This window comes from Felis catus, chromosome B4 (assembly GCF_018350175.1).
Source record: "Felis catus isolate Fca126 chromosome B4, F.catus_Fca126_mat1.0, whole genome shotgun sequence".
NCBI classification, from domain to species: Eukaryota; Metazoa; Chordata; class Mammalia; order Carnivora; family Felidae; genus Felis; species Felis catus.
Genome location: NC_058374.1, coordinates 773,417 through 800,406, shown reverse-complemented (window position 1 = coordinate 800,406; position 26,990 = coordinate 773,417). Strand labels below are relative to the sequence as shown.

Below are 26,990 nucleotides of genomic sequence, written 5' to 3'. Positions count from 1 at the left end.
CATGACAAAGTCAACCGTTTAAAATATTGTCAGTGTGGTAACAAATAGAAATACGTTTATTTAAAGCACTTGGTTACCATGTTCAGACCTCAGAGTACATTTCTATTAAAAAAGTGGATTAAGGGATCTATCCAGGTGTTTCCTGTGATTAGACCTGAGGTGGGGCTGACCTTCCCTCTCCACACTGACTCGGTAGAGTACACGTGATCTGTGTGATGTGCAGTGCTGTTGGGAGACCTCAGGGAATGACCATTTGGAAACAACAAGTGCGAGAGAGCCCAGTTCAAAAGCAGCATAGGTCTGATCTTGCCATCACAGCCCCCAGAAATCACCGTCTTCTGGGAGGCCGGAAGGGATTTTCTGTGCTGGCTGCCCCTTGCATTCCGGGAATGCGCCTCCCAGCCTTCAGCAGGTTATGGGGAGACGTCTCTGACCGGGCGCGGCGCCGGCCCCTGTGACTTGCGAATCCCAGCCAGACATGGGAATCCAGGTCACGCAGGAAAAACCCTGTAAGTGCCGGATTCTTCTTCTGATTGTGACAGGGAGGCCCTCCTTCCTCCTCGGAAAAGCGATGCTTTAAGTACCTGAAAGCACCGAAGCTAGCCTGATCTAGAGGTGTGAGTTTAAATCTGAACGCAGGGTGCCGGGATGGCCTGGGCCTAACGGCTGTGCTTTGTTCCAGTTCCTGTTTCTGTCGGAGGTCCTGCAGTGGAGGGCGCAGACCACCCCCGACCACGTCCTGTACACGCTGCTCAACTGTAGGGTGAGGCACGCTGAACTCAAATTTCCCGGTCGCTGTCCTGTGGCTTTGTCTTCTTCCCGCCCTAACCCTTTGACTTCAGTCCTATGTGATGTCCTTCATGTTATTTATCTGTGGCTATTTTGACTGAGATCTTTATGGATCATTTCAGCACTATCTTTTTTGCATTATTTCCCCCCCAAAATACAGGGAATGGGTTAGATCTGTGGCACGTTTTTGTCTTTTATTAGTGAACTACTCTCCTGTAAGTAAGAAGATGTGCTTTCATTATAGACTTCAGTCCTTGGGAACAAAAGTCTTTTCTATTTTCCAAGTGTAATTAAGGTTTGTGTTGACATCTCACATTGGAAAAGCAAGCTCTTCCGGTATTGTTTCATAGGAGGACTTAAGAATAAGAGCTTAGATATACTAGCAGGTAGTATTAACAGTAAAATTAGATGCGAAAGCCTTCATATACTTAACTTTTAGTTTTCTGCTGTGGAAATAAAGTCTGAGAAATAGAAATAGGTCTCTTGACAAGTATGGGTATATACAGTTGTCAGAAATTATGGCTATTCAGAGTTGCAAAATACCAAAATCTTAATGTGCAGAGGTACCTCTTGCCATTTAAAGTAATAGATCAGAGACCAGTAAAAGGCAATGCCAATCATGTAACTGGGTTTCTCAGCTGGATACCCAGTCATCAGGCCAGCGTCCATGCGATGTGGCTCCTGGAAATGACCACGGAGGCTCTGATGACCTTGAGTTGCCATGTGGGCTGAGGTGACCCGGTGGGTCATTTATTCTTGTGTCTGTTCAAGACTGTCCCCCAGGAAGAGTCTTAGAAAGCGCTCCTGCTTCCCTGACCTCTGTCAGGGCCTAGTGGACCCCGTTCCCTGGATTGACTCCTCTGCACTCCCAGGTGTGCTGCAGTAGGAAGCATAGTGCCTGGGCTCCTGAGGGTCTGTTCAGTTACCCAAGGCCCTGAAACATGTCCACCCTGCTTTTCTCCTCTCTTTCCTCCATTGGCTCCTCCCTCAGCTTTCCTGACAGTGTTGCCCAGCGGACAGTCTTCGGCTCTGTGATGCCGTCCTGATTTCTCCTTAATCTTTTGTGCTGACTTTCTCCACCCTCTACACATAGCATTCATTTGTCCTGGGGACTGTTCCTCCTCCGTGGTCTCTCAGTGGCCCTCCAGAGTGATGACTGTCATCTGTCCTGGGAAGGACCTCTCAGGTCCCTTCAGCTACAGTTTCCCCAGCTGCTGCGGCGGTGCCGACACGCTGGGCATCGTGTGTCCTCCGTAAGCGCTAAGCTGCGCAAAAGTAAGGGACAGGTCCACGTCACCTTTTTGACCCTCCCCAGTGTGGCCCCCATGGTCTCTCCCGTTTGCAGTGGGGGTGGAATCTGCCTGGACCCCTTGGAGGCACAAATAGGCAGCCTAAGGAGGAGGAGACCACCCTGCAACGCACACGCAGACTCAGAGATGATCCGGGCGTGTTCACAGATGACCCACCCCCACAGGGGAGGAAGACAGAGCTGTTCTAACCCCATAGAATGACAGGAGTGGCAGCATGGGGGCAGAGCCCTCAGATGGTGGACTGGGGTGACACCGGGACACTGGACTCCTCGCCAGCTGATCTGGTCTGGGTGATGGCGATCCCATCCCTGACCCCATGGTCATGGTCATCTGCTGTAGCTAGACCCTGGATCATTTGGGAAAATGAGTCACTCGAAAAAGGGCTTTGTTAGAAACAGAAAAGTGGACAGGGTGGGGAGGAGATCAGAGCCATGAGTGAATCCACTTTGGGTCAGCACAGAGAGGTGGCTCACTGGTGGCTTTCCTTTGGACGTGGCTCTGGACATGCAGGCAGCTGCCTCCGAGCCAGTCTAAGGGTCGGACCTGCCCCCCCCCCCACCGGCCCCACGTAGAACTTACAACAAATGCTCAGCCGTGGCTGAAGGTCGTAATCACCATGTTTATGGTGGTGGTTTGTAATTTCCACGTCAGTCGCCCTTCCTATCCCGCGGAAGTATAGTGCAAGCCACACACGCCATTTCACGTTTTCTAAAAGCGGTATTTTAAAAAGATGGAAACCGGTGAGGTTAAATGCTGATGATGTCTAACTTCACTCCGTGTATCCACACCATTGTCTTCCCAGCCTGTGGCTCACCACGTTTTCAGGCTCGCCTCCATCCTGCGTGGCACATTCTGTGGATTGTGAATTTGGCGACTTGACAAGGCTCGTAGAAGCCGGTGAACCATTTGGCACCTGCGAGAGCAGCTTTCTTGTTGCAAACAGTGTCCACTCGTACGCTCTTCACCACAGCCAGAGGTGTCGATAGAGCACAAGCTGTTATGTCAGATTTATAGTAGGACGTGGGGACATAATTCATTGCAAATCATGGAAAACTTACATTTTGGAGCTTGTTTCCATACAAAAGACCACCTGTTACTCCTTTTAACAAACATCAGCCAACTCTTTGTAACTTTTTGTTTGTTTGTTTATAACAGTTCCTTCAAATTTTCAAATATAAATCACATTTGGCTTTTTCTTAATTCCTTAGTATTTTTTTCATTTGTTATTTAACCTAATACAAAACTTTGAAGTGGTGCCAAAATTCACAGTCCCTAACACTGAAATCTGCTGACTTTAGAACAGGGGTTGGATTCTGTCATGATTGCACCCAAAACTTATTTTTGGAAAAGTCAGCCCTGATTTCTCCAGTGAGGTGGTTTCACTAGAACTTTCTTTCTCTGGAAACGTCACCCTTTCCTGTGGATGGGAATGGGGTAGCCAGGCAGCCGTTGACCAGGGCTACTGGGCTGCCACTTCTTGGACTGCTCGCCCGTGACTGTTCCTGTTCTGCAGAGCCGGCACCGGGGCCATTTCCCCAGAGGTGGGGGTTGTGCTGAAGCTCCCACAGGGAATCTGGGGCTGGGTGTGGCCTGTGCCCTTGTGGGCTCGTGAGAGGTGGGGTATGGACATGTTCAACCCTGCATGTAGGAGAGGGGGGTTGAGAGAGGCTCTGGACTGCCTGGGAACCAGCGCTCCTGGCCCCAGCGTGGCACCTTCTGGGGGCTTGAGGACAGTGTGGATCTCTGGGTTCCCTATCGCTGACTCTGGAACTGGACGCCCCCCGCCCATGGTTACCACCTGTGGCGGGGGCTTGTCTGTTCACCGCCGTAAACCCAAAGAACTACAGACGGTGTTGTGAAAGCTGTTTCAGAGATCAGTAGGGCTGAAGGACAGCATGCCAATTAAATTTCACCTTTTTCAAGCATGTCAGTGGGAATTTTCACAGACTAGGGCCAAAACATCTTTTCAGATATGCTTAGGCTAATGGTTCTGAGCCACTGATACCTGGCAATCTCTTAGGTTTTGTCTCGTGATGGAAAAGTTGATCATTGATAGGGGATTGGCATCGGATCTCCGAAACTCAGGAGGTCAGCTCCAGAATCTGAACAGCCCAGAGCGGGAATATTTGCTGCTTAAGTAAGACAAGCAGACCATACCGGCGGCCAGAGGGTGGGGACAGAAAGGAGGGCCGAGCTCAGTGGTGATGTACAGATGAGCCCTCTGTGCTGGCCCTGCGCACCGTGGCACACCGCCACCCACCGGCATCGTGGCTGTGCCTGTCTGACGGCCAGGAAGGTAGTGCTGGCTGTCCTCTAGGACAGCTGGTGCGTGAGTGTCTCGGCCGGCAGGATGGGCTCCCCCCACCGCCAGTCTGGGGATCAAGGTGGTCCTGGGCCTCCCCATCAGCTGTACCATCTCACTTTGAAATGTTCAAAGGACACTTGGCTCAGTGAGTGTGTTCATTTCAGTTCCTTTGGACAGGTGTGGTCTCCAGGAGTGGGTGCTTGGGAGTGCCTGGTTTTGGGGGCGCCGAGCTCTCACGATTGGGCCGCATCTTGCACCTCAGCCTCCCGGGTCTGTCTGGTTACCCAGCTTTGCCACGTTCCGCCATGGCTCTCTCACCCTACGCGTGTCTCCATTTTCTCATTTTTTAACCTTCCTCGGAAGGAAAACAAGGAAAGTGTGCGATGACAAGGCTCGATTCAGAGAATCGTCACTGACCTGTCCCCACAGAAACCAGTCCCAGCCGGTGGGAAAGGGCAGGAGCCCTTGCAGTCCCAAGCACTGCTTGTGGGTCAGGTCATGAAGGGGAATGAGTTGCTTCCTGGACCTCCACACAACAACCAGTTATCTGTGGATGATTTTGGCAAGCATCAAGCACCGGTGTTTGTAATCCTGATCATAAAAGGTGGTCCCACATACCCCACCCAGAGCAGGTGTTTCCAACAAACAGGCAATTTTGACAGGAATTCTAACGTGTTTTCCCAGCACCTCCAGTCGCTAGGCCACCACTGCCTGTTTTTAAGGGACCCCAAGGGCCTGGTCACTTCTGTCCACGCAGTGTGACCCCCTTCTACACTAGCACCGCTCACTGACCTTCCCTTTGGACTTTTCTCTCCACACATGACCTTTGGGTCCAGGACGCCTACCACACCCGCAGAGTCCCCGAAAATCACCCGTGTCTTGCTGTTCCTCCTGCCGCTGCTGGCTCGCTCTATCTGTGGGAGCAAACGGTGTCGTCGCAAATTCCGTGGCGTGGAGTCTTCCTGGCCCGAGACACAGAGGGCGGCCTGCCCTTCACCCTGTCAATTGCTTTAATATAGGGTTTCATCATGAAGAGCAGGGTTTAGATTTTATTTATTTTCCTCAACTGTTTACTTTGAAATAATTGGAGATTAGTAAGAAGTTGCAACAACAGTGCTTTTAAGGTATTTTTTAATCCAAATGTGTTTTCCACTTGTTTCTATGTGTGTGATGTTCTACATAAAATGAATTTGATGAGTTCGTTTTTCACTTTACTGGTTTTTTGGTTTGTTGCTTTGTTCATTTGTTTTTTTGACCTTGACTTTTAACGTGGTGTTTCTTAAAAACGTGTTCAAGTTGTTTTATTTTTCCTGCCGGGTCACCACTGACTCTTCCTGCCCTCGGCAATTATACCAAAGTCCCAGAATTACCAGGTTGACTTTTTTTTTTTTTTTTGGTACGTTTAGCTATTCTTTAAGTCAAATAATTATTCTTGAAAACATCTTTTGTTGACACAAGTACATCTAGATGTCTCTTTGGTGCTGCCCTTCTTGGCCAGTGGGAAGGAGTGGGAAGGGACCACTGATAGGGGTCTTTGGGGGATGACCAAAGCATGCCAAAACTGACTGTGGATGGCCGCACAGTTCTGGGGACACGCTAGTGCCCGTTGAAGTGTGCATTTGAAGTAAGGTGCCTGGCTGGTACCTGCAGTACATCTCAGTAAAGCTGTTACGTTAAAAAAATCCCACCTGCTCATTCTTGCGACCCTCAGGGTGCCATAGCAAGCTCACTGACGTGTGTGCAGCTGCATAAGCGTGCCGAGAAGATCGCCGTGATGCTACTGGAGAGAGGGCACCTGCAGGACGGGGACCACGTGGCTCTCGTCTACCCACCAGGTGAGAAGGCAGTTCCCCAGCCGCGTGCGGGCCACCTTGTCGCCCACGCCCTAGCTAACAGCCGGCATCGTGCTCCGTGTGGCTCCCTAGGTCTAGTTGCGACCTCTCGCAGGGCGGTGCTGCATGCTGGGTGCCTCCTGAGGTCATACACGGGGCGAAAGTTCGCAAAGACATTTGTGTCCAAATTTGTTTTGTTCGATGTCTGAGGTAGTTCATTTAAGCAACAATAATTAAATCCTTCAGTACACTGGTGACGATAGAGGTGAGTAATTCCTTAGAGAAATGACAGAAATCAGCCACCTGGGCCGCTTGGGCATCTCGTGCCGAAAGGACAGGCGGCGGGAATTGACAGCACAGACAAGAGTCCGTTCCCGTCGCAGCCCCAGGCTGGCACCTCTGCACCGGGGACTGTCACCTGAGCACTTACGCATTCCTCCTGTCTAGGAATAGACCTGATTGCAGCTTTTTACGGCTGCCTGTATGCGGGCTGCGTGCCCATAACCGTCCGCCCCCCGCACCCGCAGAACATCGCCACCACGCTGCCCACCGTGAAGATGATCGTGGAGGTAACCACACCTGGAAGCACTGGGGCTCCCCCGACTCCCCGCCCCACTGGGGTTCTTCTCCTCCTCCACCCACTCCCTGGGCTCTCCTCCTTCCCCCTGGGGTTCTCCTCCTCCCCCCACCCCGGGGCTCTCCTGCTCGTCCTCCTCCTGCTCCCCCCGGGGTTCTCCTCCCAGGGTTCTAGTTCTCCCCCTCCCCCCCCCTGGTCCTCCCCCCTCCTCCCCCAGGGCCCTTCCTCCCACCTGTGCCCTGGTCCAAGCGTAGGTCTTCCAGATGGCAGAACCAAGGCAGGGCTAACTCTGGGGCTGGCGGGAGGCCTCTACCATCTAGTTCTGGAAATGGGATTTCATGATTTCACTCACTTGTGGCATTAGGGGCTGGGGTGGCTTCCCTCATGCATTAGAGTCGCAGGGCCCTCAAGAAAGTGACCCCTCTCACGGGCATCTGTAAAGACAGTGGGAGTTTTTTGCACCAAACTGATGAAGAAGTCATATATTTTTCTGAAGTTCTCTGCTGAAGATTTAGAAGTGTGCCATTCCTTTTTGAAAGCGCAGATTTATTTTAACTTTTCTTATGCTTGGGGAAGTTGAAGAGGATTAGGAAAAGGTTTTCCCCTTGGAGGAGAAACCACGAGAGACAACTTGGTTTGGGGATAGCACACGCGAATTCTTTTTGTGGGTGTGTGGGAGTACTGTCCAGGCCACTTCTCCGTTTAGAAAGTCATGGCCGCGTCTGTGGAGACACATGGCGGTTTTTGTAGATCAGCGCTGACAGGGTGGTTGGTTGGGACACTCCTTTCTGAGCACGCTCACAACCGTGGCTACTCCTCAGCTCCAGGAATTTCCAGGGGCCTCAGTGTCTGAGCTCTGGGTCCGCGGTCACATCCTGGCCGTCATGCTGGCTCCATGGGAGGCAGCCTGGCCTGCTGTGAAAGCCGCTGGCCTCGGGGTGTGTGGTGAGCAGCTGGCCGTGCGCGACCGCTCACCTCCTTCCTCCACAACTTGTTCTCTCACCTCAGGTGAGTCGCTCTGCCTGCTTGATGACAACACAGCTGATCTGTAAGTTGTTGCGGTCCCGGGAGGCAGCTGCGGCCGTAGACGTCAGGGCGTGGCCCCCCATACTGGACACAGGTCAGTCCTCAAACACCTGTACCTGCTTGTCTGCTTTGCCGTTGGCTCAGACATGCTAATGGCTTTGTTTTGCTCCAGACGATTTGCCAAAGAAACGGCCTGCCCAGATCTACAAACCTTCCAACCCAGACACGCTAGCTTATCTTGACTTCAGTGTGTCCACAACGGGGATGCTGGCTGGAGTGAAGGTTAGTGACACGGTCTGCACGGTGGCACACGTGAGTGGTGTGTGCTTGCGCTTCACTGAGGCCTTAAGATGCACGGTCACTTCCATGGTTACCTAGGTCAGCCGACTCTTTCCGAATGTCCCAACTATCTGTGTGTGTGTAAACACAGCCTCACCAGCCCCTAATAAAACACTGAACGTGTTTCTTCCTTGCTGGCTTTCGAATCCCCGTGTTCTGTTGTGAAACTGTGTGCACTGGGATTTCTTGCTTTTTTGCCATGGGTTCTGTTATTGTGTGCTGGAGGACGGCTCATGCTGTAACCTGTGTTCCTGTTAAAGCATGCAACTAGAGTGGACCCCTGAGCAACTCGGGGGGTTAGGAGCGCCAACCCCCTGCACAGTTGAAAATCTACGTATAACTTGTGACTCCTCCTGATAGCCTGCTGTTGACTGGAAAGCTTACCAGTGACCTAAACAGTCGATTGAAACCAATCTTGTGTGTTATATAACATATCATATGATGTTAGGCGTGTCACATGCAAGTGTGTGTATCACGTGCACATAGTACGTGGTATGTAGCGTAATCTGTACTGCATTCTTACGTAAAGTAGTAAGCCAAAGAAAACCGATTAGGAGAAACATAAACGATTACAGTCCTGCACTATAAAAAGTCTGTAAGTGGGCTGGGGCACACAGGCCCGTGTTGTTCATGGGTTCGTTGTGCTATGCACATCACCTCATGAGGACCCTCACAGCTCTGGCAGTGTCCTTGCCAAGGTACTGGTACATCCTCAGTAGCCTCAGGAACTCCTTTGCCCACCTCTGGGGGTCTGACCACTCAGTTTGTGTTATTTACTGCATTGAGTTCTCTTTCTCTACCCTTTTCCCAATTTTTTTTATTGTGGTTGTACATACATGACATAAGTTTACCACAATAACGCACCCAAGTGTGTGGTTCAGTGGCGTTGAATATTCTTACACTGCCATGCAGCCGTCCCTCCCTGCCATCCATCCCCATGACTCATCTTCTAAAACTAAAACTCGCTACCTGTTAATAACTCCCCATCCCCTCTCACCCCCACCCCCATCTCTGTGATTTTGATGGCTCTGGGGACCCCGTAGAAGTGGAGTCATGTGCACTGTCCTCTTGTGACTGGCTCATTTCACTCACCGTAATGTCCTGGAGGTTCATTCGTGTTGCCGAGGGCATCAGAATTTCTTTCTGAGGCTGAGTTAATATTCTGTTGAATGTGTGTACCGCATTTAACCTGTCCGTCGATCCCTCAACGAACACTAGAGTTGTCTCCAAGTTTTAGCTCTTGTAAGCATTGCTGCTGTGAACACAGACATACGAACATCTCTTCAGGTCTTCTGGGTATATGCGGAGAAGTGGAATTTTGGGGTCGGGAGGTAGTTTCCGTCTTTAACCTGGGAGGGAGTTGCCATACTGTTGCCCACGGTGTCCATACCATTTCGCGTCCTCACTGGCACCACACAGGTTCCAGTTGATGTCCATCCTCACCAACGCTTAGAGTTTTCCTGGGTTTCGTTTTTTTAATGGCAGTCATGTTAATGGATATAAAGTCGTACTTTGTAGTTTTGATTTGCATTTTCCTAATGATTAGTGATGTTAAGCATTTTTTCACGCAGTTGTTGGCTGTTTGTAAGTCTTCTTTGGAGACATGTCTATTCAAGTCCTTTGAATCAAATGGCTTGGTTTTTTGTTGTTGAGTCTTATAGGTTCTTGGTATATTCTGGATATTAATTTTCTCCTCTTCTTTGGATTGCCTTCTTATTCTGTGGATGGTGTCTTTTGATGCACAAAATCTTTACATTTTCATACAGTCCAATTTTGTGTCGTTTTTGGCCTGTGCCTTTGGTCACATCCAAGAAATCATTGTCAAATCCAGTGTCATGAGGCCTTTGTCCTTTGTTTTATTCCAAGAGTTTTATTGTCTTAGGTCTTACCTTTCTGTCTTTGATCCAATTTGAGCTAACTTTTCTGTGTAGTGTGAGGTAAGGGTCCAACCTCGTTCTTTTGCATTTGGAGATGCAATTTTCTTAGCACTTTGTTGAAAAGACTGTTGTTTCCCCAACTGAATAGTCTTGGCACCCTGGTCAAAAATCAGTTGGCCAATATATGCAAGGGTTTATTTCTAGGCTCTCTGTTCTGTTGATCTGTATGTCTGTTTTTATGCCAGTACTGCACTGCTCTGACTACTGTATATTTGTAGTAAGTTTTTAAATCAGGATGGGGGAGTCCTCTAACTGTGTTTATTTTCAAGATTGTTTTGGCTATTCAGATTTCTTTGAGATTCTGTATGAATTCTATGCATTTTCTACTTACACAAAAAAATCATTGAGATTTTAATAGAGATTGCACTGAGTCTGTATTGTTTTGGGTAGTATTGACATCTGTGAATATGGTGTGTGTTTCCATTTATGTGTGTCTTTATTTTTTAGCAATATTTTATAGTCTCAATTGTACAAGTCTTTCACCTCCTTGGCTAATTCCTCAGCATTTTATTCTTTGATGCTATCATAAATGGAATTGTTTTAATTTCCTCTTCAGATTTTTCACTTAATGTATAGAAATGCAAATGATTTCTGCATGTTGACTTTTTATCTTGCTACTTTAGTGAATTTACAATTTTTAACAATTTTTTGTGTATGATGTTTAGTGTTTTCTACATACAAGTTAATTTAATCCATGAAGAGATCATTTTATTTCTGCCTTTCTAATCTGAATGCCTTTTATTTATTTTTCTTACCTAATGGCTTGGGCTAGAACTTCTAGCACTATGCATAGAAAGAGTGAAAACAGGCATCCTTGCCTTATTGCTGATCATAGAGGTAAAGTGTTGAGTCTTTCATGGCTGAGTATGATGTTTACTGTGTTCTTTATATATGGCTTTTATTCTGTTGAAGCCCTTTTTTTCTACTCCTAGTTTATTGAGTGTTTTTACCATAAAAAGATGTTGAATTTTGTCAGATTTTTTTTGCATCAATTGAGATACCATGTGTTTTTTCCCCCTCATTCTTTGAATATGATATATATTACATTGATTTTTTTTAAGATTTTATTTTTAAGTAATCTCTATACCTACTGTGGGATTTAACTTTATGGCCCCAAAATCAAGAGTCACATGCTCCTCTGACTGAGTCAGTGAGGTGCCCCCATTGACTGAGTTTTCATTTGTAGAGCCTACAATCCCTTACAGAAATAAATCCCACTGATGTATAAGCTTTTTAATGTGCTACCAAATTGGGTAAGTGCTTTGTTGAGGATTTTGGCATCAGTGTTCCACAGAGATACTGGTCTGTAGTTTTCTGTTTTTGTAGTGTTTTGTCTGGCTTTGGTATCAGAGTTTTACTAATCTCATAGAATGAGTTAAGAAGTGTTCCCTTCTCGGGGGCGCCTGGGTGGCTCTATCAGATAAGCGTCGGACTTCAGCTCAGGTCATGATCTCATGGTTCATGGGTTCGAGCCCCACATCAGCCCCTCTTTCTTTTCCTCCCTTGTTTGTGTGCACACTGTCTCTGTCTTAAAAATAAGTAAGTAAACTTAAAAAAATAGTGTTCCTTTCTCTTTAATTTTTTTGGAAACGTTTGAGAAGGACCAGTATTAGTTCATCTTTAAATGTTTGGTAGATTTTAGCAATGAAGTCATCAGGTACAGGGCTTTTCTTTGCTGGAAAATCTTCTTTACTGATTTGATGTTGCTTTACTGCTTTTGGTCTATTCAGATTTTTTATTCTTTATGATTTAGTCTTGGTAGGTTTTGTGTTCCTTTTTTAAAATTTTTTTAAACTTTATTTTTGAGAGACAGAGACAGCACGAGCAGGAGAGGGGCAGAGAGAGAGGGAGACACAGAATCCGAAGCAGGCTCCAGGCTCTGAGCCATCAGCACAGAGCCCAGTGTGGGGCTTGAAACTACAAACCTGAGATCAGGACCTGAGCCAAAGTCTGACGCTTAACCGACTGAGCCACCCAGGCACCCCAGTTTTGTCTTTCTTCTTGATAATTTGGGCTTCGATTTCCATGAAATGGAATTTCTTCATTTCATATAGGTTGTGCAGTTTGTTGGTGTACGACTGTTCATAGTACTTTCTTCTGATTATTTTTGTTTCTGTAGAATCCATAATGTCCTCACTTTCATTTCTGATTTTAGTATTTTGAATTTTCCTTCCTTTTTTCTTAGTCCATCTAACTAGAGGTTTGTCTGTTTTGTCGATCTTTTGGAGGAACCATCTTTTGCTTTCAGTAAGTCAGCGCTTCCTCTACCCTCTGTTTATTTATGCTCTAATCTTTATTACTTCCTTTTTCTGACTTGGGGTTTAGTCTGTTCTTTCTGTCATTCCTTAGGTTGTAAAGTTAGGTTGATGTGAGATCTGTTTTGTTTTTTAGCCTAAGTTTTCATGTAAATTTCTGCATTCAAACTGCTTTTGCAGGGCACCTGGGTTGGCTCAGTCAGTTAAGCGGCTGACTTTGGCTCAGGTCATGATCTCATGGTTTGTGGATTCAAGCCCCACATCGGGCTCTGTGCTGACAGCTCAGAGCCTGGAGCCTGTTTTGGATTCTGTGTCCTCTCTCTCTGCCCCTTGCCAGCTCACACTCACTCTTACGCGCGCGCGCGCTCTCTCTCTCTCTCTCTCTCTCTCTCTCAAAAATAAATAAACATTAAAAAGAAGTTAAAAAATAACTTCTCTGTTACTCATTTCCTGCATTACTGTCTTGTTTTGTGCTTAGTTGATTTTTTTTGTAGCGAAACATTTGAATTCTTTTTGTGTATATTCTACAGCTTGTGTCACTCAGGTGACAGTGGGGGTTGAGTTGAACACCCTACAGTTGCAGTACTCCAGTTTGGATTATACTCGCTTAATTTCAGGAACACACAAAACTGCTCCGTGCCCTCCTTTCTCAGTTGCTGATGTCACAAAGTTATATCTTTATATACTGCGTGGCCCAAAATGTGTAGTAGCAAGTCTTTTAAATGCATTTCTTAAGTCTCAAGTTATATAGGGAAAAAAGTGGAATTTAAACCCAAAGTTACAATAACAATCATTTTTTCAGCTAATGATTATTTTTTTTTACCATATTAGTGTCTTAAATCATGTAGAAAATGAAAAGTGGAGTTACAAAGTATTGCTACAATTATACTAGTATTTATAATTGAATTGTATTTACTTTTGCTGAGATCTAAATTTATTCACATGACTTTGAGATATGTCTAATATCTTATTATTTCAATCAGCAGGAGTCCCTTGAGCCTTTCTTTCATGGCAGGTCTGAGTGTAATTGAGTACATTAATGAGTACTTAAATGTGATGAGCTCCCACAACTGTTTTTTTTTTAATGGGAATATCTTACTTTTTCCAAAATTAATTACCATTGATTGCCCAAACTTTCCTTGGGAAGTTGTAAGACTTAAACGGACTCCAGAACTCCAAAGAGTTTCATCATTTTCTGACACAGTTGTTGTCTGGTTGCTATGGAGACAGTCTTCCCAGAATCCTCTCCTCTGCTTTTCAGTAGAATCTGAGGTGACACACCAAATAAAGTGCAATATCAAATAAAATAATTCTTCAAAAGCTTTTTGGAGTACAGATTTCTTTTCATACCAGGGTGAGTGGCTTTGAGCCGCCTCCTGTCATAGCCAAACAGAAACACACACTTGTGATCGTACCATTTTCATGGTCTACAGAAGTGGGGGCTATAATGTTACATCTTGATTCGATAAAGATACTTACACATGAAACAGATGAAGTGACGTGACTCTTGGTAATTCCACTTAATAGAAATGTAAACCCTAGTAATCCCAGAGGGATAAATAATTAGACTTTTCTCTGAAATCTTCGTAAGTTTTTATTAAACTTCTGATTGTTTGTTTGATGAGTACCTGAGGTAAAATATGTTGTGATGTCATTTAATGAAAACCCATTTGCCTTAAATACTGAGAGGTGTAAACAACTGAAATCATCTGGTCATGGTCTTCTCATTGAATTCTCTTCTACCTCTTTGGTTGCACATGTCCTCATGTTTCTCAGAAATTTTGATTCAGTTTCAGCTTTTGGTCCAAATGTCATTAAGTATTCAAATATAGAATGAACGCTGAGAGAGACTTAGCCAGTAATCTGTTTTCCCCCTAACGGGCACTATTTAATGTCTGATTTAGTAGAAGGCCCATGAGTATATGTTTATGTGTTCAATTTAAGTTTTAAAATACTAACCATTTAAAAGTTTAATTTGAACTCTGAAGATTTCTGATAGACCCTGGAGAAACGTTTTCACTTCAATGGGGAAGTCGTGTGGAGGACCCTTCCCTTCAGATCAGTGGCCCTCTGGGCTTGCCCACAGGACGCTGTCGTACTGGTGGTGGCTCTCCCTTCCACCGAATGTGCAGCTGCCGTGTGCCCAGGGAGTGGATACTTACTTTAACGTCAGCTAAAGCAAAACTGCTCTGGAAGGTAAACCCACCCAAGAGAAGAGCTGAGGCACATCCGGAAATACATATAGTTGCCCTCATCCCTGCTTCCTCCCACTGTGTCTACTCTCACCGTCTGTTTCAGAGTAGGGCATTAGAGCTTGTTGTCTGGGGCTTTTCAAAACGACTTATCCAGGTACAAGTCTGACTTCCTAAGAATTGGGAGTTTTTCCTCCAGCGTGGGCTGTTGGGCTGTGATGTTGGCAGGTCCAAGACTGGTGCTTGGAGACGAGTCATTTAGCTTTCCTGGTTGCGTTTTTCTTCATCTGTCTGTGCTCCTGTCTCTCTGATGAGTTCTGCTTGTGCTTACTCAGCCTCAAGACCCAGAGCACACTGGGGTCCCCCAGGGTGATATGAGAGCCCCTTCCCTGCCCTCCTTATGCTCTCTGCACCCATCGTGAACGCGCTCACAGGCCCTGCAGTTACCGGAGTTCTCTCTCAATTTTCCACTGGACCCAAACTCCTGAGGTCCGACAGAGGCTGTGTTTTATTCTTCTTTATATTCTGAGCACCTAATACAGTGCCTGAGACATAGCATGTACTCCATTAACGTATTAGTATTTGCTGAGCTGAACTGTTCTCGAGCTATAAATAACGCCTGCACAGAGTAGGGGTTCAGGCAAGGTTTGTTTTAGTGGCGAATCTGGGAATGTGGCTAATTTCGGTAGCTAGGATTTTGCTGACTCCCGATCTAGTGGGCGGGCAGAGGTTGAAGGCATGTTTCAGAAACCCAGCCTTGTTTCCTCTTTAAGCAAATATCGTGGCCTTAACAGCAGGGGAAGACGAGCTGTGTGTGCTCACTTCTCGAGTAATTCTGCGTTACCTTGTGTGGATTGTGCGGCGGGTCCGTCGCGAAACCTCCCTCCACCCACAGCTTCTGGCAGGGCTCCCACGCTTACCACAGAAGTGGCCCTGGCCCTGGCTTCTCGCCTCTGTTGCCGGCGCGACTCACGGGTGCTTCCCCCGGGCATTTGGGCGGGTGGCCCTGAGTATTGGGGTGCTCGCTCCAGCTGAACCCACACGGTTCAGCTGCATGGGACGTTCACTTCACGTTAACTCCAGATGTTTTTCAAACCACAGACTTGGGAAAATTTTCCTTTTCCTCTTAGGCTTGATTGGCTAGGAAGCTTCTGTGAGAAAACTGATTTTATGAGATATATTTTATGCTGTTTGGCAATAACTTCCATCACATGGGAGCCCTCTTACTGTCACCTCAGCGATGCGGGGAGACGGGAGCTTGGCTGTTGTCCTGTGACTAACGCTGGTTCTGGCCCGAAGCTGTGTGACCTTCCGCACACTACCTTCTCTGAGCCTGGTTCCTGTCACTGACATGGGATGTTCATCCACGCGCCCTGCCGGCCCTACCGCATGACAGGCGTGTGTCGGGCACACCCCTGGGAGGGGCCGTGAGCCGCAGCGTCTAGTGTCTCCCCACCTTCTTCCCGGGGCTGTGGGATCACCGGAGAACCCTGTGCGTGCCCACTTCCTGTTGGGGTGCGGGACGGGGTCGCTCCAGCTTGGGCACTGGGTGTCGGCCACGTGGACTGAAGGCGGCCTTGCTGTCTTCCAGATGTGCCACGCAGCCACCAGTGCCTTCTGCCGCTCCATCAAGCTGCAGTGTGAGCTCTACCCCTCGAGAGAAGTGGCCATCTGCTTGGACCCGTACTGCGGACTTGGGTTTGTCCTGTGGTGCCTCTGCAGGTGAGTGTCCTCCTCAGCGTCTTTACAAGGACGAGGAAATCAGTCGCGTGCGCCCCCCCTTGAGACCGTTGGCAGAGTAGACGCTAACGTCTGGGGAGGACTTCCACTTGCAGAGGGGCTGGCTGCAGGGGGCCCGCATGGGTCCCTGTGCCAACCCCCCTTGGATTCCACATCCCGCAGCGTCTGGAGACCGTGGTCTCCGTGAACTTTGCTGACACCTGCAGAGATGACAGACTCTGGGCACATTCTGGGAGGCTCTCTGGTGGGGCTCCCTGTTTTCCAAGCGCAGGACTCCAGCCCAAGGCTCCCAGCAGTTATCCTCGGCCTGGAGTTTGTGTCACATCGGCCGGTGAGAGCTCAGGCTCTCTCTTCCTTCAGGCTTGTCCCTGACGCGGGCGGGGGAGGAACGTCAGCTGCAGGAAGGCCGGGAGCAACCGCCATGAGCACTCCCCTCACCTCCCAGCCACTGTCACCGCCCCCCAGCCAGCAGCCACCCAGCGTCCAGCCCAGAGCAGGGTCAGCAGGTGCTTGTGGCGAGGATGAACTTGGGGAAGTTCATTGGCATTTTGTCCGACTGCGTATGTGTTCCCTGAAGAAACTGTAGAAAATATGCAATAACATAAAGACCTCAGTAATCATGCTGCCCAGTGATACCAGTTAACAGGCACTATTAGCATTTTGGTATACCGTCTTCCAGTTTGATTTCTGGTGTAGCGTACTATGGTTTTATCGTTAGCACTTTGAACATCTTTAAGTACGTGAAGTGCCACCCATCCAGCTCCCCGTGGACCAACATTTGGCCCGCTTTGTTTCATGTCCCCTAACGATTTTTAATGCAATCACCAGACAGCACGCTTTCACCATAAACCTTCAAGTACGCGTACAGTTTTTTTGTAAGCATGCGCTAACATAGGTATAAAACGGAGATGCTGCAGTATGAAAGTGGTTAGGATTTCCTTTTTTCTGGCCGACATTCTCTAATGTCTTTAAATGTGCCCCTCAGCTATTCTAATGCATTCATAATATTTAATAATATGAAGTTGGATTAAAACCCAATCCTATATTTTTGAAAAACACATTTCAGTTAGAACAATTAAACTTTTTGAGAGAGCAGATGGAATTGAGTTAAAATACTTAATGATTTCTGCCTCACTGTAAAATGCAGTAGCCTTGTGGGTAACTTTTCCTCTCGGGAAATAGTTTAGGATGTGGTATTCCAGCAGTGGTGCCAGCGACCGTAGACATGCTTGGCCAACTAGGAAGGAAGCCGCCCTGACCTACCTACTTTATAGGAGACTGTCCATGTGTCTGTCTGTGTGTCACTTGGCAAGGTGCCGGTAAAGCTGAAGCCAGCAATGGAGTGCTTCGCCAACGTCCATCCACCAACACGGGATGCTCACTAGTAGCAGCGAGGGCATGGTGGGGGCTCTTAAAAGGAGTTATAAGGAACCTTGACCTAACGAACACACCTCCTGCAAATTCACTCAGCAGTCACAGAATCACAATATTCTGTCGATTGCCCCTGCAACACTAGAAATCAGTATACCATAGCTACAGACTTCTTCCTTCTGAGGTCCTCTATAGAAACAGATCCCATCAGAGTTGCTTAAAGACCAGACCTGGGAGCATCCCCCCCACCCCACCCCCAGTGGTGATGAGGATGCCCAACACCCATAAATCCTGCACACACGGTTTCCTCTCAGATGGGCTCGTGTTCCTTCAGGAAATGAACAAGATGAACCTGGATGTCATTTTGTGCAAGAAAGTGCTCACAGTAGGGCGGTGACATGTCCTTCAGAGGGGCTCCCATTGGCCAAATTGGGGGAATTTCAGCATCAAGGTAAAGATTATGATAGATGATAACGCTTTGAATAAAACGGGAAATTATTTCACTATTCAGACAAACAGATGAACAGATTAAAAGCTCCATTGCTACGGCAGACGTCTAGAAAATAGTAGTTAATTATGACGGGAAGGAGAGAAACTTCACGGTGGAGACTTGGGGCAGGGGTGTGTCACCCAGAGGGTTGCAGTGGGGAAGACAGCATTCCATCCGGGGTCTTCCTGGCAAAGATACTTCACTGACTCCAAGCCAGGGAGCATCAGACACAGACTAAGGAGGGACGGAAAGCAGCATGTGGACACTGGTGTCACAGAGGCCTGAGGACCCCACTCCCCCCCAGGCAGGCCGATGGCATCTGTGGCCTTGTCTCCCAACGGGCTCCTTTCGCTGTAAAAGACACCATCAGGACAACTGGCAAAACTTGACTGAGGGTCCCAGACTTGGGTGGAAGAAACGTATCTGATCCCTGATTTTGATGCCTGAATCGGCTTTGTGGAGGAAAATAAACTTGTTTATTGGAAATACCTGCTGAAGTATTTGGGGTTGATGGGGCATCAGGTCAGTGACTCACCCTCAGATGATTCAAGAGGGGAAAAAGTATTTCTATTCAAAACTTTTCTGTAACTTTGGATTGTTTGAACATTTTTAAGAAGTTGAATGAAACAATTTTTTATGTCTTCATTCTAAAGTTCCCTTCAGTCACAAAATAGAGGATTGTGTATCTGAGACTTGAGATATAACAGAGTTGTTTAAAAATATTCATGTGTTTATTTATTTTGAAAGAGAGAGTGCATGCAAGCAGGGGAAGGTCAGAGAGAGAGAAAGAGAAATCCCAAGCAGGCTCTATACTGTCAGCGTGGAGCCCGATGCAGGGCTTAAACTCACGAACCATGAGATCATGACCCAAGCTGAAACCAAGAGTAAGATGCTTAACTGACTGAGCCATCCAGGCGCCCTTGTTTCAAAATATTTTTAAGATCAAATGTGTCTTTAAAAGCATTCAGATAGTTGATATTCATGGATTAAAAGTTTTAATATTGTTAAAATGGAAATTCTTTGCAAATAGGTTTAGAGATTTGATGAAATTCCTGTCAAAAATCTCAGCATATTTTTTGTTTTGCAGAAATTGATATTGTCCTAAAATATAAAGGAAGAACCCACAATATCTAAAACAATTTTGGAATAGGATAACAAAGTTGGAAAACTCAGACTTCCCGTGTTCAACCCTTACTATAGTAGCCAGGACAGTGTTATACTGGCAGAAAGGTAGGTAGGAAGGTACATACAGAAAAAATAGTCAATGAGACACAATAGAGAGTCCAGAAATAGCCCTGTTGCATGTGGTCACTTCATTTTTCAGCAAAGACAGTTCAGTGATAAAAGGGTAGTATTTTCAACAAACGATGTTTGGGAATATTGGGCGTTCACCTGTAAAAAGATTAATTTAAACTTTATTTTGCATCATATAAATAAATTCAAAGTAGGTTGCAGTCTTTAATGTAAAAACTAAAACTTTTGGAAGAAGACAAATCAGTAAATCTTAATCTAAAAGAAATATTGGTAAATGTGGCTTCGGTAAAATTAAAAACTTGGGCACATCAAATGGCACTTGATAGAAAGTTGGAAAGACAAACCACACACTGGGGGAAAGTATTTGCAAATCATAACCTGATGCAGTCCTTCCAAACAGATACAAAACGAACTCTTAAAATTCCAGAAGAAAACATGCAACATGAATTTAAAAACGGGCAACAGGTTTGAATAGATATTTCACCACAAATACACAAATGACGATAAACGCGTGAAAAGATGTTTCACATTCATTAGGAAAATACAAATTGAAACCAGTGAGCTGACACTTCATACCCACTGGAGCAGATACAGCCACAAACCCCAGAAAATAACAAGGTTGGAAAGCTTCTGTTTTCCAGTTTCAGAACTGTGCTACAGAGCAACAATAACCAAGGGTGTTCAGAAACTGGAATTCTCATATGTTGTTGATGGGAATGTAAAATGGTGAAATTTTTAAGTTTGGCATGCTCTTAAAAATTAAGCATAAATTCGCTACATGACCCAGCAATTCCACTCCTAGGCGTCTACCAAAGAGAAGGAAAAACACACAAAGACTTGATGTCCGTAGCGGCCTTCACAAAAAAGAGGAAAAGAAGCAGGCAGTGCACACGTCCTAGCTGCTGGATGGACAGTGTTGGTCGTATCCCGTGATGGAATACAGCTACAGTGTGAATAAACGTCAAAACGTCACACTAAGAAGCCAGGCTCCAATACCACGTATCACACGATTGTATCATAGGACGCCATTTACACGAAATGTGTGGAGAAGACAAGTCTATGGAGGCAGAAAGTGGGACAGTGGTCAACTGGGGCTGGGGTCAAAGGACGATCGAGCCAGGTGGACCCAAGCCATACATGTGTGTGATGGAAGTGTTCTCGAACTGCGTTGTGGTGATAATTCTACAACGCTGCAAGTTTAGTAAAATCCTTTCAATTCCGTGCTTCAAGTGAGTGGATTTATGGTACGTGCTTTATACCTAAGTGAAACTGTTTAAAGAAGAAGACCGCCCATCATCAGGATAACTGAAGAGCACGAGACAGTAGCCCGCAGGGCGGTGTGTGTCGTCACGCCCCGCGTCTGCCTTGCTCCAAGTGCCGGAGCTGTGATAGCTAACTGAGCCCCCCCTCCTTTTTTTAAACTTTTTTTTTTTTTACTCCCATGTGTCTTTTTAGCCATCTTGTTCTCTTTGAAGTTCAGATCTAAACTAGAATTTTTCAGGTTCCAGAAATTCTCAGAGGTTAAACGTCTTCAGTATAAGCAACCTGCTATCACGTAGGTCCGTTTCGGAAGTATTTGTGGCTACCGCCAAGACGTCAGCGCTGGCTAGTAGATGAAACCGTTCATCAGCATCTGCTGGACTGAGCAAGGAAACGGCATATAAAAAATTCATGAGTCAGGCTTCCTGTCTGTCCTCTGTTATCAAGATGTCATTATTTTCTTAATGTTGACTTCCATCCTACTTGTGGGAATGAGAACGGTGAGCTGTACTTAATTTTCAACGTTTATTTATTTTTGGGACAGAGACAGAGCATGAACGGGGGAGGGGCAGAGAGAGAGGGAGACACAGAATCGGAAACAGGCTCCAGGCTCTGAGCCATCAGCCCAGAGCCCGACGCGGGGCATGAACCCACGGAGTGCGAGATCGCGACCTGGCTGAAGTCAGACGCTTAACCGACTGCGCCACCCAGGCGCCCCTGTACTTAATTTTCATAAGCGTGCTTGGCATTCTCTAGCTTTGAATTCCGCACAGGGACCCAGCGCTTTCATGTGTGAATGGTTCAGAGGAAGCAGATCACTTGTCCTGATGTGTATTCTTGAGAGAACTACTCCTGGGTGCTTTGTATTTAATTTTCTGCATTTGAATCTCCCTACGATAGTATTTGTAAAATAAAACCCTGGGAACAATATGGAAATGATAAATTGCCATCATTAAAAGGAATATCATCATAAGGTTTTACCTGCATTGTGATTCCCTAAGATGTATGGCTCAAACGTCACTGACCGTGTTTGGAACCTGGCACTGAAAACGTAAAAGTCCTTGGTGAGAAACAGCGCCTGTGTAAATTTGAGCTGCAATAAAAATCATGCAGGGAAATTAGTTAAGTTGTATTATTAAGCCTGATTCATGAACAGGTTGAATAACATTTGCTGTTAACAGAAAACTGTGCCCCATCACTTCTCAAAGAAGTGAGATGCTTGCTTCCTAGTGGATAATTATCATTTATGAGGTTCGTAATGTGCAGGCTCATTAGATCTTAGGCTGTTGGCTGTTGTATGATCCCATATTTGATCCCAGTTTTGCCCCTGAGGTTCTTCTAATGTTAATTTCATGGAGGTACATTTTCCATTATTTTTATTTCTTCCTGTTTCATGCTGCCTGGAGGCTTTTGACTGGAATTAACACATTATCTCCCAAGAAAGGCTGTAATTCAGACAACAGCAGGTGTGTGTGAGTTGATTCTGGAGCTCTGTGATAAAAGGGACAGAAAGTAAGACTGTGCCCAGAGTTGCCGAACAAAACATCACTTTCCATCAAGTCAGGCCACTTGGCAATGCCCTCCTGCTACGTGTCCCCATTTTCGGGGTCTTCCCGCTCTAGGAAAGGGTCTTGGCAGCAGAGAGGAGAGCGCTGTGCCTCATGGCCCCTGGGAAAACCTGTCTAAGAGTGGTCGGTGGTATCAGTGGGCCCTTAGACGTATTAGTACAGCAAATGGGGACGTTTGGTTGGTGTCAGACCCCAAGTGTGTAATTCTTGGAAGGTTACTTTGAAAATAGCACAATAGGCCCCAAAAGTGAGAACACAAGACGTGCCAACTTCCTAAACCAGAGGGAGACTTTCATTTTAAAGAATCTCAGTTCTGTATAGGAGAACTGCTGGAAAAGTTTGTTTTCACAGACCGCAAACTCTAGGCCACATTTGTACAGAAATGTGTGATGGGTTGTTACTTGCAGTTGTAGTGGACAACTTGAAAGCAGCTGCAGGAACGGGGTGCCTGGGCTTCGTAATGCAGGTAGGTTTGTGGTGATGTTATTTGATCTCCCGAGTAATATGTTTAATGACCTAAGTTAGCTTCCCAAGGACAAATCTTACAGAAAGCCTGACAGAATTTGGAGCACTGTAATCATCAGAGTGGGTCCTCAGTGACTTTGTGACATGGACTATAGAAGTAACTTACTGCACCTTAACTAGGGACCCACTGGGGTGTGCCACTCGCTCTGTGTCACCGTGTGCCCAGCAAAACTTCCCCATCGGCAGGATTTCAAAGGAAACTTCAAAGTTGTGCGTATGCTATTCTTTTCTCCTGGTTACTAAGAACAGTAGTGGATCCTCAGAGCTCTTGAAATTTCATCTAAAATCAGCTCGGAACTGGTTCTGATTCTAGTCCCACTTTTGGTTAACCCTTTAAATACAGAGTGTCTATTCTCATACTGACTCGGAAGGATTGAGAAAGATCCTAACGTTCTCATTAATAAAGTTATCTCTTAAAAAGCTGCTCTCACTTGGGGCACTTGGGTAGCTCAGTCGGTTGAGCATCCAACTCTTGGTTTTGGCTCAGGTCACAATTCCAAGGTCGTGGGATCGAGCCCAGAGTCCAGCTTTGTGCTGAGCATGGAGCCTGCTTGGGACTCTCTCTGCCCCTCCCCCATGTGCTCTCTGTCTCTGTCTCTCTCTCAAAAAAAAAAATTGCTCCCACTTGGCTATCACGCCTCCTTCCTCAAATAACACTTAGGTTGTCTTCCCACACACGCTGGTTGTCGACTCATGTTGTGATAAATAGTTCTCCATTAGAAGTACTGAAGTACTCCCAGCTTCCCGTGGTTTGTCATCTTGATGAGAAATGTATGATTGGATGTTTCCAGGTTAGAGATCGCGCGCGTGCGCGCGTGTGTGTTACATTCTATAGAAATGAATGAGAGTATTCTAGAAAATAGTAAAGGGCCAGAAAAACACCCCTCGTCCCACTTATGTGTGCCACCTGTGCTGGTACTTTGGCGTGTGCGTTTGCTTCTCCGCACAGATGTCACTGTGTTCAGATGTGGTTACATATCCTGTCTTCCTTTAATGAGCAGTTTCTAAACACATGTCTTGGATGTAAGATTTGTGGGATCTGCCTTGAGAACCCATCTGCCAGCAAACCCGTTTCGTTGGTCTAAAAAGACCGTATTCTTCATGAAATGTTCCATATTGGCAGTGTATGACCTCTGAAAGCTGTCAGGGGTTGGCATTAGCAGAAAGGTGTGGGGGCCACACCTGTGAAGGGTGGGGGGGTCATGCCATCCTGAGCCCTGGCAGCTGCCGGGCAGCCCCTTAGTCGTCACACTGCATCACAGCAGGTCCTTCCTGAAGGACCGTCGGAGGGGTACGTAGTGATGGACTAAGGCGCTTTCTGAAGCAAAAACAGGGCCTTTTAAGTGGTATTGATTCTAATGCATCCAAAGGTTATATCAGTTACTTGTTAAGTTCTTATGATTTTCACTTCTCCGCTGGCATGCCCAGGCATGTGGTGGGGCCACAGCTCCTGATGTGGGGTTTCCTCCGCACACTTCCCCCCACTCTCTCGAGTCAGTATTTGTTCCTCCCTGGAGGAAGTACTCTCATTTGAAAGGGAAGATTGGTTTACGTGGGACTTTGTTACTCACCAAAGTAACAGTGGCAGTTGAGTGAGCTCGGAGATGCCCGAGTGCAGCCGATACAGCGTGTGTGCACATAGTGAATGGTGTATGGTTGTTGAAACGAAGTATGGCGGTGCTCTCTTTTACTCACTGTGCTGTTCCTTCCTAGGCGATCAGATTAAGGAACATTCCCAGCTTACAGGTTACTGTTAAGTGATGAAGTAAGAGAGAAAGCCGTGCAGCTTTACGACAGCGTGTGTGTGCATGTGAATTACTCACCGTCGGATGACTCTCACACGTCTTGAGTTTTGGTTTCAACATACTGAGGTTTGAAATTCCTCAATCAGTAATGCAATAAAAGCCAGTTGAAAACTAAATGGACAAGGGGCCTGGAGGCTCCATCAGTGGAGTGTGTGACTCTTGATCTCAGGGTCATGAGTTCAAGCTCCACGTTGGGCCTAGAGATGACCCAAGAAGAATGGACAAAGGACTCGATTAGACGCTCCGCTAGAGAAAGCATACAGTTTTATAAATTCATCCCCGCGTTTCCTGCATTTTGCTAATGTAGCGACTTTGGGAGAAATGTAACAGCCTCTCCGCTTTTACGTTTTCAGACGAGTGCTCAAAAAGGCAGCCACTGAACCATGATTCCTATAGTTCTTTTGTGTCTCCGTGAGCTCGCTTTCATTTTGTGTTTGCAAACCTGGAGGGCCGAGCGCATGTCTGCGGTCCCCTGCTCACCCGGCCCCTCTGTCTGTCTCTGCAGCGTGTACTCTGGGCACCAGTCCATTCTCATCCCGCCTTCTGAGCTGGAAACCAACCCTGCCTTGTGGCTTCTTGCCGTGAGTCAGTACAAAGTCCGGGACACGTTCTGCTCCTATTCAGTGATGGAACTTTGTACCAAGGGGCTGGGCTCACAGACAGAATCACTCAAGGTAAGCAGCCTGTCACCCGGCTTCCAGGGGAACACCTGCCAGCATCCTAGGGAAGCTCGCTGTCAGAGGGCATGGGGAGGGTTTGCTGGTGCTAAAATGTCCACAAAAACCGAGGTATAATCCGCTGTCACCGGAAGCTTCCAAGATTGATTTCATGTGAAAACCTTAGTTTAGAAGATGATTTCCCACTGCCACCAAGAGTTATAGGTCAGTGTGTGTGGCACTGTCGTCTGTGATTCCATTAGGTCTGCCTGAAAGGCCCTAAATTGCCTTTTCTTCTGTTGGTGAATTCCCTTGTTCAGTGGAGTTAATTTTACTGTGATGCTGGTGTTCAAGTGATAATTTGAATTTAGCTGTTCATTTTTGTTTTCCTCGATCACCCTGATTTATAGGTGTGCATCCTAATCAAAATATTAGCATTGCCTTCCACTTAAACCAATAACAATTTGATAGACATATTTTCATGGTAAATGAAGTAGTCATCATCCAAGTAAGGAGGGAGGAGAGAATAGTGATACACCTGTGTTGATTTATATTCTGATTCTATCCATTGCTTATGTCTTTTTTTTGTATATATAGGTTATATCGTGTATGTGTGTGTGCACGGGCGTACGTAAATTGTCTGTATATATAAATAAGTATATATAAATACTTACACAATACGTTTATATCCTGAATTTTGTTTTCCTGTTTAGAACTAATGCATTAAGCTTAAACAAGAAAAGAAATACGAGATAACATTCACATTAAGTTATGTAAATAAAGGCGTAATTTCTTGAAATTATAAATATATATAGGAAAAGAAATTTGTAAGACCTACTTATCACTTACATCCACCCGTATTGTTTTATAAAATCATGGAGTACCTTTCACGAATGATGACACAATTGAGTGCTTTCTAAGCACTTTACGTGTTGATTCATCTAACCTTTACAACGGGTGTGTGAAGTGGGAACTACTACTGTCTCCATTTTAAAGATGAGGACACTTACGTGACAGAGAAATTGGGCACCCTTAGCAAGTTCTTACACTTAATGAATTTTGGAGCCCTGTTTGGAATGTCTGGCTCCATCCAGGTCCGCCATCTCGAGACGCAGGCCGCACTGCCGCCCCAAACACGCAACTATGTGAACGATCATTGGTATCTCCCAGTTTTAATGTTTTCTGTGTCATTTTTGTCTGTGAGGTCCTATCTGTGCACGAGCTCCCAGTGCCAGAGTGACCTGAGCTGGTGTCTCCTGCACTGTTCAGGAGCCTGTGTCCATGCCCTGTGCTCAGGCCACTGTGCGGGGGGGGGGGGGGGGGGTTCCGGGAGGGCTGCGTGGCTCTGCCTGTGCCGCACGTCCTCCCACTGCTCATGTTCTGCTGGAGACCATCGTTTGCCACCCGCCGCCCACATAAACGCGGCTCCTTCCACCCCGCGGGCCCCCAGCCCAGCCGGGAAGCGCCCTCCACACAGAGTCTCGTGCTCCCCTCATGGGAGGCCCTCCTTCGAGTCAGTTCACTGGATTTGGCGCAGAACTGAGGTGTGCTCAGACATTCTTAATCGTGAGAATTTGGCGTAACCTTTTAAGTCTCATGGGACCCAGAAGGAATGTGTCTTTTCCACCGTTACATTAAACATAGGGTTTCTCACTCGTGGGCAGCGTGTGCTGTTGTGTATCCGTGTCTTACAGGCGTGTATCCAGGTGCTTCCTTGCTTCTGCACACCCTGTCCCTTAATTACTTTGTCCAGGACCTT

At 46.5% G+C, this 26,990-nt stretch overlaps 1 protein-coding gene across 15 annotated transcripts in view; it reads left to right on the top strand.

Moving 5' to 3' along the window:
* Positions 1-26,990, top strand: part of DIP2C (disco interacting protein 2 homolog C) — a 412,960-nt gene that overhangs the window by 334,552 nt on the left and 51,418 nt on the right. For all 15 annotated transcript variants that reach the window (XM_023256257.2, XM_023256255.2, XM_023256259.2 and 12 more), the window contains 7 exons: positions 683-763; positions 6,116-6,239; positions 6,684-6,805; positions 7,822-7,933; positions 8,012-8,121; positions 16,154-16,284; positions 25,081-25,249. In XM_023256257.2, coding sequence (XP_023112025.1) covers positions 683-763; positions 6,116-6,239; positions 6,684-6,805; positions 7,822-7,933; positions 8,012-8,121; positions 16,154-16,284; positions 25,081-25,249 — 849 coding nt within the window. The remainder of the gene's footprint in view (positions 1-682; positions 764-6,115; positions 6,240-6,683; positions 6,806-7,821; positions 7,934-8,011; positions 8,122-16,153; positions 16,285-25,080; positions 25,250-26,990) is intronic.